This window comes from Galleria mellonella, unplaced genomic scaffold (genome assembly GCF_026898425.1).
Source record: "Galleria mellonella isolate WM207_F2 unplaced genomic scaffold, CSIRO_AGI_GalMel_v1 utg132, whole genome shotgun sequence".
Taxonomy (NCBI): Eukaryota; Metazoa; Arthropoda; class Insecta; order Lepidoptera; family Pyralidae; genus Galleria; species Galleria mellonella.
Window position 1 is genome coordinate 7,394,922 of NW_026441989.1, and position 16,900 is coordinate 7,411,821.

At 30.5% G+C, this 16,900-nt stretch overlaps 2 protein-coding genes across 12 annotated transcripts in view; one reads left to right on the forward strand and one right to left on the reverse strand.

Moving 5' to 3' along the window:
* LOC113518351 (phosphatidate phosphatase LPIN2) overlaps positions 1-6,501 on the reverse strand; it is a 36,021-nt gene extending 29,520 nt beyond the window's left edge. For 5 of the 11 annotated variants that reach the window (XM_031913279.2, XM_031913278.2, XM_052903066.1 and 2 more), the window contains exon 1: positions 1,655-1,919. The gene's annotated coding sequence lies outside the window, so the exon portion shown is untranslated. Of the gene's footprint in view, positions 1-1,654; positions 1,921-6,292 lie in introns of those variants that run through there. The other 6 variants (XM_031913275.2, XM_031913272.2, XM_026903234.3 and 3 more) reach the window with 4 other exon arrangements.
* A 1,731-nt stretch (positions 6,502-8,232) lies between these two features.
* On the forward strand, positions 8,233-16,576 carry LOC113518358 (ras-related GTP-binding protein C). The gene is made up of 8 exons (XM_026903243.3): positions 8,233-8,467; positions 8,548-8,690; positions 12,138-12,366; positions 12,771-12,866; positions 13,426-13,644; positions 13,873-14,015; positions 15,684-15,832; positions 16,226-16,576. Exons 1-8 carry the CDS (start codon positions 8,465-8,467, stop codon positions 16,411-16,413), a joined length of 1,170 nt encoding a protein of 389 aa, XP_026759044.1. The 5' UTR covers positions 8,233-8,464; the 3' UTR covers positions 16,414-16,576.
* The last annotated feature ends 324 nt before the right edge of the window (positions 16,577-16,900 follow it).

Here is a 16,900-nt window from a genome sequence, read left to right on the forward strand (position 1 = left end):
GTATAGAATGGGTCACACATTGCTTTTTTGTAGGTGTCGTAACATGCGATAAGGAAGTTAATGGTCGATGAACGAGTACCAGTGTTCCTCTTTAAAAATTGCCAATGGCTAACTGCGGTTGCCAACCAGCTTGTAAAATGTGACGACTACTGGCAAAACTCCCCTTATGGGGAAAGAAAACTCGGCAGTGGGCAGTTAACGGCGGAAATAATAATTAGAGTATATAATGAATTAAACGTTTATTTAAGATCCATTTGTTGTTAGTGTTCAACCTATTCACTATCATTTTCCACTATGGATCGGATAAATTGAATTATTGAAAAACAGACGATTCATCAATAACACCTTCTAGTTGAAAGCATAGTTTAAATCCATCGATATTTCTAAATTCCTCTCGACGTTGAACTTTGTCTAGAATTCTAAATGGCAAATAGTGCATGGCACAGTTCAAGCCTAGTAGACTGTGATGGAACAAGTTTCAATGTTAATAAAGGTGAAGACCAAATAATAAATTGTCAACAACAAACAGCAATTGATTCACATTTCACAATATGCAGAGAATGATTCAACCTGAAGATGAAATTCCTTTCAGTTTTTTTTTTCAGCTAATTAAACGCACATACCACTGCTACCTGCTCGACCATAGTTCTTATACTAGTTCTCAGTTCAGGTCAGTATTCTTTATAAATGTGCATAAAAAATACTGACCTGAATAAAATAATAATGACTGCATGCTATTTGAAATGAAAGACTACTGATACTACGGGGCTACAGACAATAAGTGATCCTACTAAGTTAGGAATGGACAATCTCGTTTATTTAAGGCTGGTGATAGTATATACGCTGATATTAGAGAAGTTTCAAAGTATCAACGTTTTGTACTATTATCTGTTGCTTGTAATATATTTATCAAATTATTTACGTAACGAAAAAATAACAGATAATTAAAACTCAACAAGAGAAGTGCTTTTTTGCATGAAGATCTTTATTACTCTGTGAATGTGTTTATTAGGTCATTAGCATAATATTATTAAATTGTTGAATGCATATTTATAGAAATTAATAAGATGCTTTAAACTGCATTGCATGTACGACTGTTCACGTAACCGTTATTCTCATTCAAATCAAATTATTGCGATTTATTTAGAAGTTGGTCAAAGCTAATTGCAAATAAAAACGATTGCAAAAAAAAAACTCGTCTTTAAATTGCAAATTAGGTTGAGTTTATAAAAAAAATATTAAATTAACATTTCTATAGATACAAACAACATCATAAAAACTAACTAAATATAAATTAAAATAGACTACTTCTTATACCTATGAAAACTTATCTCAATATATGCTTATGCACTTTGCTGCAACACCTTTGTATGCCCCGTGTATTAAAAGACTCCCATTAAAAAAAAATCTAGGTCAAGAGCATATTAATTTTTAAAAGTTATCTATAACCCTTTGAAATACATGAAAATTATTCATTTTACAAAAGATTAATATTAATTTAATTATATTAATAGCAAAAACATTTATCTTCCTAAATGTAACACTGTTTCGAAAATTAAACTATGGTTCCAAAGAAATTGGTTAAAAAGAAATTGTTATACATAGTAACTAGAAAGCGTGTAATTTGATAAATAAAAACTGACAATAAACCAACCTTAACACAGAAAATCAGCCTCAGAAAACCTTTATCCAAAGCTGTAACACTGGCATTAATTTATTCTTAAGTCACAGATATCTACAAGTCTTTGTCAACAATTGCCTTTGTCAGCTGTTATTCGCATAGCGTCACCGTAATATGTATTTAATGTAAACCGGCACGTCGTGATCGCAGCAATCCCACCATTATACTGCGAGTGCAAGTTTGCGAGCGAGGTGCCCCGTGCGACGCGTGTAAAGAGTAAGCCGACATAGCTTCAATTCAATAAAGCCGTGTTGACGTTACCATAACGTCGCGTCTCAGCGGATGTTAATACTAGTTGCTATCGACACAGAAGAACTGGCCAGCCACACATACATAAAGGCTTACAACTTCTGTCGTAATTTGTGACCACGTGCTTGGTGCTTGTCCGATGGGTCGATCGCGCGGTATGGCGTGACATCGTGTCATTTGCGAAAGTTTGCTTCAACAGTTACTGCAAATGTGTCATCCTCGACAACCTCAATAAACGAGCCAACTTTTTCATACAATTTTGCGTAATAAATAGTTATGTTTCCTTTATAACTTTTATATTTATTTTGTCTTATAACTTCTACATCTTTTTAAGGTGTAAACACTGATTTTATTTATTAAATAATATGTCAATATTAATTATATGTAAAATACATTTTATGCATAAGTATATAGCACGTTTATTAAAAAAAAAGAATCACCTAATTTGACAATTAGGTGACAAAAAGTTGACTCGTTTTTGAGGCTCGATGCTCTATCTATATAATCTAAGTGTATAAGTGCAATACTGAATCAATGAATAGACCCAATGAATAAAGACATCGCTAAAGATGATAATGATGTTGTGACGAAACAATGTACGCAAAAAAATTCAATACATAGCAAATTTCAATAAAGTATACTATAAAATGTGCTATTAATAAATTGCAGAGCGGCGAGAGAGAACATAAGGTCCAAAAATTATCTAACTCATATTGTATTACACACAGGATCGTCTATGTTAATTATTTCTATGGCTTTTGCTGTAAATACTAGTAAAAGTACTACTATCATTGTAATAAAAGATGAAAGTATAATCAAGTCCTATGATCCTAAGGGTTATTCGAAATGTAAATAGATACAAAAAAGACTACGTTAAGTTTTGCTAATAAATAATAATCTTCATATAAGAGTACAATACACCACTTTGAATTTAGTAACAGGAATATATAAACAATTTAGGTGCAAAAACGGAGGTCATGTTTTTAACTATATTTAGGAAGATAGCTTTGAAAGACTGAAATTAATTGAATCTAATTATAGTAAGCAGTCTCTGATAAGTCGAAAGAAAAATCTATATCCATGTGTGCTTCAAAAGAAGATTGTATGAACAGTGTTTACTTTTATTATTAATATGATGGAAGACCAAAAGAAAATAATTAGGAAAGAAAAAATTAATCTTAAAGATGACAAAAATAAGCAGAGAACATTCAGTGTAGCTGTAAATGTTTTTGTCATCTTTTTACCCATCTTACTTTGAAAAGAAACTCAAAAAAGTTTCATTTCACTGATAGAAGAAACTTATCTTTAAAAGGACGCTAAAGAATTCGTAAAATAATTATTACTGGACATCAAAGGTTTAAATCTTGATAAAGATTGTATTTTTAGAGTGAGTTGCTGCGACCTCGTTTCTGCAAACCTTGGCTTAACTTTTACATTTATTTTAACAAATAAAAGTAGATTACTAATCAAATATTATTAATCATGTATTATGATTCTTCAATATTCTTCGTCTATTTGTTTCTTACATTAAAACTCGTCTCGTTTATATTGTTATCCTAATTTATAATGGTTATATATTAAATAGTTGTACACACAGTGTTAAATGTATTATATAGTATTTTATATATATAATATGAATGAATGAATGAATTTTATTGCATTTAATATATATAGTATATATGTATTATATAGTGTGTTATTTAACTGACTTAAAAGAAGTTTATCAGTTACTCGTTCGGTCTCAAAAAATCCTCTTACAAGTATTTATTTACATCTGTTTATAATTGGAATTGTCAAATGATACATTCGTATATCAAATGAAAATTGTTACTAAAACAAGTATATAATAAAGCTTCTGGTGTATGATCTACTATACGAACAAAACCTTAAGAAAAAGGTACCATGCTGCATAACAGAGTACCTAAAAGATACTATGACTGTTGATGGGCTATTTCTGATGATCAACTCATCAGCTGATAAATTAATTGCTTGTGTTTTAATGTAGGTATTTATATATTGTCTATTCAGAAAGATTTATTTATTCATTAAAATAATTATGACAGATATTTATAAGATAAATGTAAATATACTATATTAATGCAGCGTTTAGAGAGAAATAAAGTACTTACATATTTCCATCGATATCATATTACAAAAATAATGATATTATTGAACTTCGTTTGCCCTAAAATGGGTGTGTCATGACGTAGTATTTACGACTAACAGAAGTGATTGCGTAGTATAATGATAATGTTATGCGTATTATTTAGAGTTAAATCCACAAGGTTTTTTCTTCTTGTAAATACACATCTCACTATCGACCTAGATTCGACCATACGGCTATTTCTATAAACGCTAAATTGATACAAGCGGTCAACACGAAAGTTTGTATGCGTGAGCGCATAAATAAATGTTATCGTTCATTTGGCCTTCGAAGTTGTAGCATGTTTATTAGAACACAAAAGAAAAACAAAAACATGTTTTTCAAAATATCTAATAAGTGCAACGATTTTACATAACAATGCGTAGACGAAAGAAATGCCATCAGGAAGTTCCTACTTTAATCATCTTGATACTTTTTGAATAGGTTTTATTGTAACTGACAAACAACTCGAATATACTATTAATGTATGAAAATGGAATGGTAATCCCGCCTACGTTACCGGTATACTCTACCCTGGGCACCAGTAATAGATGATAGATTAGAATGAAGGCAGGTCAGTCAGCCTATCATGAAAATATTCGACAATAATTAACCACAATGGTCTCCAGGGGGAACCGCGTGGAAGTCGACTTGATAGAGTATATTGCTAGCAATGGGGCTGTTAGGACCTATTACTAACAAACCCCGCCTATGCTAACGGTATATTTTGGGGGGAAAAAATCGTTAGTAGTGGAGTCTAATTGCTAGCGATATATAATAGCGACATATCAGGAGATATCAATAGGACTGGTAGTCTGCATTACTAACAATCCCTTTCCTCTCTATAATGTTAGAATATTACAGATTCATCATTTGGACCATTCACTGACAACAGCTGAACTTTTTTCTGTTACAGACTACCATAGGAACTGGTCTTAAACTATCCAACTCCCCATAATACATTTGAAGTTGACACCTTGTCTTGTAAGGGGTAGCAATACATTGCATTTATCTATATTGGATTGCTATTTGAGAAACTTTCTACTAATCAAACAATGTGTTGTGTATGTTGATGACTATGTTTGGTGCACTTTGGTCCTTCTGCTGATTCCTATATAGCAAATTTTATTAAGAAAGGAAACTCTAATCAAAGCCCTCTCTATAGTCCACAGAGAAAATATATTATCATTACATGGCAAACAGTGCCCCAATTTGACCATATTTCCAATCTATAAATCATCACTAACAATTACATTGGTCAAAGATATCTTTAACTTTTGAAGTATTTTGGATAATATATGGCAGGGGTTGCCGACTTGACTAGACTCAAGATCTACTATTTATTGATAAAACCCTGTGTGATCAATTACATTGTTATCACTGTCTTTATCTGTACCGCAAGTGCCTACAGCTCGCGGTCAGCATGCTGAGGTATGCAGTCAGGCTCATGCTCGCATCACAGTCACTCAAGATTAAGGATTACAAATTTATTCCTAAACTAGTCAAGCTTTTTGATCTAATTAAAAATAAGTTAAACTGGTAGTTATTTAATTAAAATTACATACTTCTTGAAATCTCAAATGAAAGATCATAGTTCAGTACACAATTATGTAGTATATTGTAGTATTATTTTATTAAGAGGGAACTGAAAATTATTCTTAGTAACTACTTATATTAGTGTGAGCTTTGTGTTTGAGCATCTTTCAAATAGACTAAATGTCACAGGCCACCACCATATTGGCCACTCCTGATATAGGGCATTATTATCAAAAATTCAACAAAGTTAGATTTTGAAGTGGCATGATTTTAAGGTTGTCTATGTTCATCTTAAGACTTGCTTTTCAGAAACATATTCAACATTGATATGTATACTATATATTTTACAATCCAAAATTTTTAAATAATATTCAGTTTTTATATAATGATATTTAATTTGTAAAAGGTTCCGTGAATAACCTTAGGGCGGTTACGCATACGAAGTTAAATAGTCAAGACCATTATTTTTTTTAGACAAATTTATAAAAATCTTCGCTGATAAATCTCTAAGATTTTTCATTTTTTTTTTTACACTGGATTTTTTACAACGGTGTCACGAACTTATGACTAAAATGTATGATTTAGGGTTATGTTGATTTTATAAAAAAGTCTATTACTGTGTTACATATAAAATGTTAATCAAAAGCAAGATAATTATCAAAAATTAAAATATAATTACTTACATCAACTTGAAGTTGCCTGCTAGATGTTGTCACAGTATAACTATCATAAATCAGAGGACTACAATGATTATTACAGCAATTTTGGGTAATTTATTTAAAAACTGCAACCATATAAAAGATTTGTAAATATTCAAGTTTACTTTTTGTTAAAATGTAGAAATAAAAGCGGAAATATGGTTTAGGAAATGACAGATAACGTTTCAAAGGGGTATGGATCACAGAGTATTCCACAGGTTTTGTTTCAAATTAGGAACAAGGAATTACATAGAAGCAATGATAAAATAAAAACTGTAAATCATATGGTTTCCTCATTTCTTCTTATGTAAATGTAATTAGTAAAAAGAGGATAAAAGATACTTTACACATACTTGCTGAAATGGTCTGTCTGCGAGAAATTTTTTACGCATCTTACAAGAATAGAAAAAATTCCAAATAAAGTCCAAGCTTATAACGGTGGGGCACGACCAACCGGTATAAGCTTTGGTTTGAGGAGTACTCGAACCAATTTTGATGCCCTGGATCGTCAAATTTGCGCAACGATGAATCTTCACAGAGTGCATCATCCAAAGTAGTCAATCATGAGGTTGAATATCCTACAAAATGCGAATGTCGAGGCCCGTTAAGCGTTAAAAACATGAACGACCGCGAGAATGACAGCCTCCGAACATATTTTCTAAAGAAAAAAGACGAAAGTATACATACAGAGGTCATAGAATATGAAAAAAGGTTTATTCCTCTTTTCGTGGCTCTGAAGTGCAAATTTCCTCTCAACAGAAGACCATATGGAATAGAAGGGGTTTGAAGAACCATCCATGTATGATTAGACGAAAGGTTCTTCAAAGCCCTTTAGTGGCCGTAGGTACACGGATGTTGCAATTCGATGACATCTTCGGAGTAATCGAGGATTTTGTCTATACAATACAGGATAAGGTTGGTAAGACGAACAATTATCGAAAGCACATTTTGAATGATAGTACCGAGGGCATATCTTATCCGCCGATGCCGCCATCCCGAAGAATCATTCGCAAATATGCTTTCGGAGTATTCAGTTCTTGCCAACAGTAAGTACCTACAACAGTAACACATAACCAGGCAGTAAAATATGTATTCCATCAAAAGTTAGCTCTCAAGTTCAACCTCGTGAATGCAAAATTGCCATATTATTAACCTCAGCCGGTCTTCGAAAGTAAAAACATCATACTTCATTAGGACAAATCTATCAACACGAACAGAATAATTTTATTACATAACCTATAATAGTAATAACAACATATATGTTTAGAGAAATAGCGCTTCAGAGTTGAGCCTAAGTTTCGAATAATTATGAAGTCTATTAACCTAATATTCAGATGATTTCACAAAATTACTGCTTACTAGACTATATTAAACTGAAATTATAATGATTTTGACTTAAATATATTAAAAAAAAAAAACTGTTCATATCTGTGTGATATTGAATTGAAATTTTAATTTTAGAGATTAGGTTTAGAGAAATGGCACCTCAATTCGACAAAATGTTAAGTTAGACAGTAACTAACTTAATATAAACCAGCATATACTAATAGATGACAATTAAAATTATTAAATGGTATCCCTATTTGGAATGACCAGTGTTGCTTGATTGAATATTTTTTCAGATTATGGGTAAACATTTTTCTTTACGCAAAGTTTTATATAAATGAAATTCTTGAAGAATTCTGGATAATTTTTTTAGATAAATTTAGTACTGTTAAAATGTATAAATATAATAAAGTATATAAATAACTGTAGCAAAACAAAGGATAAGATAAGGGTAAAATAAGGTAAAAATAGAAACGGAGAGAACAACTTTTTTCGTCGTTTTATTTCTTCTTGAATGAGTAAAAACGTTAGAAGTCGTAATAATTTGGGTAAAAAATATTTGACATTTGGGTAAAAATACTAATAAGCAAATGGCAATACTGGATTTAAAAAAAAATAAAACTTACACTGTGGTGTACGAACTTGCTAATTTATTATTATTTTATTTTTTAATAATCCCTTCTAATTTAAAGTTGTGCTTTGAAATTTCGTTCATAGAGTAAGTAGTTGTACGTACAGGTTTTATAAAGTAATTTAAATAAATGCAATTGGCAGGTGCCCAAAATTCTACATAATGCAGTGAGCGCTGATGATAAACACTAGTTTGTTATTATGGTGAGCAACTGTTATTTTATTTTGATTATCTACATTGATATAATAATATTTACATTAAATTATATTGTTTAATTATTTAGAGTTATCAGGAAGAGCCCAGTTCTTATGGGGCCACATTCCCCAAGGATTTTGTTTATGGACCATTTGAACAAAATGGGGAGGGCGATAATACGTCATTACAAGAGGATCATAAACCACGGATTCTTCTAATGGGTTTAAGAAGGTAATGTTAGATTGCCATATGAAGCACAAAGGCATTACTCAGTATTTGGTTTTGTCTTTGTAAATTTTTAATTATTTATTATTAAACTTAGGCAAGCTTGATAATAAATAATCTTTTGTTTTTTTTGGTTGAATTAAACAAATTTTATAAGTATTTGTCTAATAGGATTTTATATATTCAATTAGGACAAGCACACTCAATAGAAACACCACTTTTGTACAACCAAATTTCTTTTTTAATTTTTTTTATAAGAGAAGTATTTATACCCAACAATCCCTTATATTTACACAGAGCATTCAGTAACCTATTTATAAAAGAAGACTTCAATTACCTGTTGAGTCAATAAAACTAGCTTTAATTACAAATTACACAACAGTTACTACATCTCATAATGCTTATCATTGTTTATATATATATATATATATATATATATATATATATATATATATATATATATATATATATATATATATATATATATATATATATATATATATATATATATATACTAGGATCAGTTTTTTTTATGCATACCCTCACCAATTTTTTTATTTTTACGACAAAACAATTATAAATAAAATTTTAAGAAGGTAGGACCATGGTAACCTGTGCCGACTTACATTGATATATGTTAATACTAGCTCTCAAAGGCTGATATGATCCAATGTGTCAATGTGCCTGTGATTATTTGTTATTTGGTTATAGAACACATATTAAGTTTAATCAGACAACATGTCAGTGGAATTACGCAGTTTTAAAAGGGGTATATTTTTAATAGGTGACATAAGACATCAAATAACAGGTTCAAAACTTCCATCTAATGGACAAATTCTAGCAGTTTTATTTTAAATAAAAATATGTCAATGAAATCATGAATCTCACTATTAGCCAGTGTATTATCTATTGGGAAAAGGCATATACTCCTACAAAATTTTTGCATAATTGTGTGAAGAACCTTGTACACTTATATTAAGTTTGGATGGACTTCCAAAAAAATGCACAAAAGACACGAGACCTATTTAAGTAGTGCCATCAAGACTTTGTCAACAATTTAGATAATTTGTTTGATATTGCACATGCTGATACTCTTCAATTAATAAAAATAAATTAGGATAGAATCTTTTTACAGCGTCAAAGAGAACCAGATCGACCTGGGTACTTAGCAGGAGTGGATAAAAAATTGACTGATAGAGAGGAAAGAGTGCACCTTGGAATTATTGAAGAAGAAAAAAGACATGCTAAATATTTGTCTGAGCCGACTCCTTCGACATCATCTTATGTACTGCTACAAGATGACTATCTTCTGAATTTAATGAAAACTTAGATTTGTGCCTGTGTGCTTCTTGACCAAACACTGAATAGAGAAATGCTTATTTTTGCTTATCTCCATTACATGCATGAATTGGTCTTAAAAGTTGTATTTGAAGCAAAAATCAGTCAAGTAACTACAAACTCTGATATTCTAGTCTTTAAAAAGTTCAGAGAAATCTGGAAAAGTATTAATGTTGATAAAATACAGAACTATAGAGAAAAACTTACACAGCACCTGACTCAGAAATTTACAACTTGCTATACTTTTATCGAAATGAGCTGACAAAAGAAATTGAGATGACTATTGAGAGTTAATTAAGCTTTCTGTGATATTTGTAGGATGTGGAAAAAAAATTTAAAATCTGACCTGGTCCTGTTGTCATGCTCCAAGCTCGATGGATGACGAGAGCAATTTATTCCCTGAAAATATCGTTACTTAGTGCTTAATTCAAAATTCTATTCAAACTTCGTTTGCTTGTTCATTGTAATATCCTACATTATACCATGGCTCCAATGCACTTCAACAATAAAAGCACTTTACCAATATTTGTGCTTTTTGAAATCAATGAAGTGTTATGAGAAAACTGATAAAATATCCCAAAAGTAGCCTTGCAGAACATAACTCAGCATTTGTGGTATTTAACTAAAGAAGTTTCTATATTATCATTGCTTGATGATGATGTGGACCAAGAAACTAAAGTTAAAATTGTTGATAATTTAACCAAAGAGGAAATAATTCATGGAAAACAATTCATCCCATTGAAAAAAAAACTTTGAGGTTCATTGTATGGTAAGTTTATTAAAGAAAATTGACCAGACCAACCAGAGGGAGACTTTGTACAAAAGTCGTTTTGTTGGACATATCTGTCCCATTCGTGTTTCTACCATGAAGTAGTTGTGTTTGCATGGCTGTGTTTTGGTTTAATGGGTGAAAATGAAATGGTTGCCCCGCCTGCGCTAACAGGATATGCTGGCAGAGCACCAGTGAAGAGTGATCAATGAGAATGAAAACAGGCCAGTTAGCCTATCATAATGAATTCATCAGGAATTAACCATGATAGTTTCCCGGGGTGAACCATGAGGAGTTCGATCTGGTTGGGTAAATTGCTAGCAATGGGATTTTTTGTCTCCATTACTAACAATCCCTTTCCCCTCGGTTTGAAGGATAGGATATGGCAGTGAATTTACAGAGTACAGAGGAATAACACCTGAGTCCTCAGGAATAGCAACGCATGGGGGATATCACGGGCAAAACAGTATACTCTGTTATATCCATGGTACTGCTCATGTCTATAGGTGACGCTTACTTTTCATCAGGTGGACCGTCAGTGTGTTTGTCATACTAATTTGCATAAAAAAATATGTAAGTTTCTACCTACGTTTTCTGTAAAAGTATATTTTTTAACACTCTTTCATATTTTGTTTCAGAAAAAACATCTCTCCACTTCTTTTCAGTAAAAAGCAAGCCCTTGTTTTAAATGAATTTATATTATTATTTTTATTTTGTGGTCAAATAATATTTCGTTTCTTCTTGAAGGAATGTGTGCTAGAAAGAAAGTGTCGGCACTGAGGGTAGTCAACGATGTAGCCGAAAGAGCGGTTAAGTTTATGCAAGACTTTCATTGATTAATCATAGATAAGGATGAACAAAAACTATTTTTATTACGTAGCGTACAAGAACACTGGAAAATTTATCTTGACTGTAAAAAATCAAAAGTTAAAAATAAAATTTGAACAATAATAGAATTTGTAACTGAGTAAATAATATACTATTCGGGTGTATTGGAGTTTTAATTTGTAAATTCTTAATTCCTGCTATAGTGATTCCATACATATTTTCATGTCATAAGTTTGGCATCAAGTCGGCACAGGTTATCGCAATAATATTTATTATTTGAATCAATGAGGTCAAACGGAATAAAAATAGAGGGTATGCGTATTCGATTTAGCAAAAAAAAATTCCTTATGTCTTGGGACACCCTAATGTATACATTAGTATATTAAATATTCATATTCATATTTCTTTATTAACCAATGTAACAGTTTTCAGTTTTAAATATATATTAAAAGTAATGTTTATGTATTATATTAATAAAATTACAAACGTTGAATGTTTCTCTTGTTGGATAATTACAGGTCTGGTAAATCATCAATACAAAAAGTGGTATTTCATAAGATGTCACCAAACGAGACATTGTTTCTAGAGTCCACCAACAAAATTGTCAAAGATGATATAAATAACAGCAGCTTTGTGCAATTTCAAATTTGGGATTTTCCAGGACAAATAGATTTCTTTGATCCAACATTTGATTCTGACATTATATTTGGTGGCTGTGGAGCTTTAGTTTTCGTTATAGACGCACAGGTAAAACTTGAAACTGATATTGCTTTCTTTAAACTTTCGTATGATTAAATATTGATTTGATTACATATTTTCAATTGGTACTTAAAACATTAAATTGTTTTAAATGTGAAATAATTTTATCAAATTGCCAGTCAATGGTTTCCTTTTACTAAGAAACTTATAAACAAGCACATAGTGCAACTTATAGAAAATGGTAACAATCCTCAATAGATATGAACAGCACTATAACCTTCCTGAATACACTGTAATGTCTCTCATGCTTTTAGAAGTTTATAATTAGTTCTCACTTCTGATACCCATGAGTATTATGGGTTATAGTTCTTGTATTGCTATATTGTTATAGTTGGATCTTAGTTGATAGTTTGCACCTATCCAGTAATAATATTATCAATTTGTTTTTTCAGGATGATTACCAAGACGCTTTGGATAAACTGCAACTAACAGTCACTAAAGCCTACAGAGTAAATAATAACATTAAGTTCGAAGTTTTTATTCATAAAGTATGTAATAATACAGTCAATATATATATTTTTAAACTAGCTGTAAATGAAAAAAAAAAATGCCCTATTTATTAAACTAGGCTAGGATTTCATTCCAAATTTCATTTTAATTTATTCAACAGTTTAAGTAACAAAGTGATATGATGATTCAATACTTACATTTTGATAATAATTGTTAGGGAAATCCGCTTTATTCTTGACTTATTTATACTAATATATATTTACATCTGAAAGTGAGTTTGTTCGTTTGTTACCTTATAAGGTAACAAACATACTCGCTATTGCACCTGAACGGCTTAACCAATCACTATAAAATTTGTTTTACACATACTATATGAGATGGAGAAAGTTGTACGCCACTTTTTATCCCAATCAGTAAACCTATCTCGATTACGTGAACGAAGTCGCGGGCAAAATGTAGGAAATTTTAATGAATTTAAATAGTGATGTATATCACTATTTAAATTCATGCCTGGTTCTCTACAGAAACGGTAAAGAGAATGAACAGGTAATTATTATGAATATTGGTGTATTGTGTACATGTATTCAATATTTACAGGTAGATGGATTAAATGATGACTACAAAATGGAATCACAAAGAGATATTCACCATAGAGCCACTGAGGATCTTGCAGAAGCTGGTTTAGAACATGTGCATTTATCATTTCACCTAACATCAATATATGATCATTCTATATTTGAAGCATTCAGCAAAGTGGTTCAAAAATTGATTCCTCAACTACCAACATTAGAAAATCTTCTTAATATACTGATATCAGTGAGTCATTTTGAACAATAAACATATTTATATAATTATATTGACTAATATTATCACTGTTATATAAATTAGACCAGAGCTCATAGCAACAGACCAATGAACTATGCTAGTATTTTTCCTTTGTACATTGTATACATTCTGAATAACCGTCATATTTTGTTTATATGTATAGTAAAAGCAAGGAGTTGATAATAATAATCCTTAAAATTTATTCTCTTTTTTTTTCAGAATTCAGGCATAGAAAAAGCATTCCTTTTTGATGTAGTCTCCAAAATTTACATAGCAACAGACAGTTCACCTGTGGATATGCAAAGTTATGAATTATGCTGTGACATGATTGATGTAGTCATAGACATTTCCTGCATATATGGGTATGTTTTTTTATTTATATAACAATGTACAACAGCAATTCTCTATATAGGACCTGAAAGTTTATAAATATAGTATGAGATATAGTATGGCATAATGAAACAAGTACATAAAACTATTCAGGCTGAACCTTCACATATGCCTTGGTTTTGTGGAATTAAAATCAATAGATACAATATTAAATTAGCTGTTCATCGATCTGGTCATTATCCATAAAAAAAATTTGCACATATGATGAAAAAGTCCTTGTCATCCCATTGTCAAACTTGTGATATCATAAATGATGTGCATCATATTCTATTAGAATGTCGTATTAACACGAAGAAAAGAGAAGAATTCATGTGCCACTTAACTTAAATAAATTTAATGTTGGCCTTATTCAATCTATATTAGCTGAACCTAAACCAAAAATTTTTTAACATCTCTGTAAATTATTGATGCCCATTATTCTTCTCTTTCCGTGTCTAGGGAAAGTAGATAAAGTTTTGTTTGAGAAATCAGTTCAGGGTACGATAGGGCTGATATACGTGAAGAAAGTAAAAGCCCTTAAAATAATAATAAAAAAAAAATAAAAAAATTGGTTGCCCTAATTATGACGATGTTTACAAATAATAACAAAAAAAATCACTTTTTGAATGTTTTAATTCCTTAATATTTCACTATTTTCAAGTTTAATATGAATGCAAAATTTTATTTTATTCGTTTCAATTAAACTGAAATTAGAAACTTAAATGTTATTTAGTTACTTTTAGTTAGTAGTTAGAGAAAAATCTTGTATTTTTCTCAAACATTCTTAAAACTAAACAATTTAGCCTGTATTATTCATGTCCCACAACAAAGCCCTCTCCTTATTATCTACATATACACTAATATTATAAAGAGGAAAAAATTGTATTTTTGTGTGTATGTTTGTAATGAATAAAAATTTAAAAATTACTTTTCCGATTTCTAAAACTCTCACCATTTGAAAGCTATATTCACCTTGAGTAACATAGGCTATATTTATTGCTAGAAAAGATTAGGCATCCTTACTAAAACTTTAGTAACGTAACTCAAGGTGTAAAAAAATACTAAAATATCTTTCATCGCGTGGGCTGCGGAAACTATTAGTGATAGAACAAAAGTATGTTCTACAATAATGAAGAAAATATCAATAACTACAAAAAACATCGCGATACTATATATCCAACTGTTATTGTTATGTCATAATAACCACTTTTTATATTTTAAAAGTTGATAGATTCATTTGCGCGGTCGGCCCCCTACGCAGCGGACATAACCAATATTAAACATTTTTTGACGATTTTAATTGCATTTTTTTTTTGTCGAAGTTTAAAAAAGTCCACCCGTGCGAATCCGGGATGGGCCGCTAGTTTATTATATTTAGTATTGCTTGATACTGCTATTTTTTTTACTTTGAATGGCAAACAGGCTGTTGCCCCGCCTAATGGAAAGTCATTATAAAAAAGTAATAAAAAAAACTTATAAAATGTCTAAATTATTAATTGTACTGTATAATTGATTCAGAAAATATTTCAATAGATAACAACTTTTTAAAATATTTATAATTGTTCCTTTTATTAAGGATATAATTAGATACGTAAGCAATAATTAAAAGGTTACGAACATTAAGATAAATATATTTAATAAAAATATTATGAATATTGCAGAATGGTTGATGAAACAGATGTGAATACATTTAATAATCAAAGTTCAAGTCTAATTAAACTTAATAATGGTACTGTATTATATCTACGAGAAGTTAATAAATTCCTGGCCTTAGTTTGTATATTAAGAGAGGAAAATTTCCAGAAACAAGGTAATTTAATATCTTGAAATATCATTGTAAATATTTATGTTCTTGTATGCATATTATGAACAAAAGCTTGTAAAACTTACAATGACCATAAAATGATCTATATTTATTTTCGTATTCGTTTATTATTAATTAGTCTTCATTAACAATCAATGCTAGATAATACCAGACATAAGGGACCCTATGTCTGGTTCGGTGATGATGGAAAATTATTATAAACTAAATACCAAAATCCAATAAGCATGTTATCGTTACCATGTGCATGAAATGAAAAGAGGCAGCGAAGTCCAGCGTCCTTGGTCTTTCTTTTGCATACGCTATTGCAGCGTACTCACTTATGGGTTTTTATCTTGATACCATAAGATTAGTAATAGTAGGCATTAATCATTATTTCAGGTGTAATAGATTACAATTTTCTGTGCTTCCGTGATGCTATAACTCAAGTGTTTGAGCTGCGTAATAAATGTCAGAGCGCTATTGCTATGGCGCGAGCAAGAAGCGGCACCCCGGAGCCGGTCGCTAACGGCGCCGCTGACTCCACTGAGAGCACATCAGACCATTCACAAGTTGTACAATTACCATAGCACATTTACATACCTCTATACTATATATATATATATATATATATATATATATATATAATTGCTTATGTATTCAAAATATTTATAAGATTAGTACCTACATAAAGACAATGTTATTTTCATTTAAAGATTTAACAATTTATTAATAAAATATAAATTATGTTTTTGTATTGTGTTTACTTTTTATCAGACGTAACACTGCCCTTCTGTTATTTTATACTCAACTGCAAATATTTTTCATAATAAGAATACGTACTTGTAATAACATTTTATGCAACATTTCATAATTCAATTAAAAGAATAATTACCTACTTGACTGTCAGTTAACCTACAGCCTAAACAAACCATAAATTTTTGGGGTCATAAAAATTTCAAGGGGAGCAGGCTCTTGTTTTAGGCATAGACGAACTACACATCCATAAATCATTAAATATATTTAGGTGTACACTAAGGTGAAATTTCCTCGGAGATATAAGTGATTCGTTTGAAT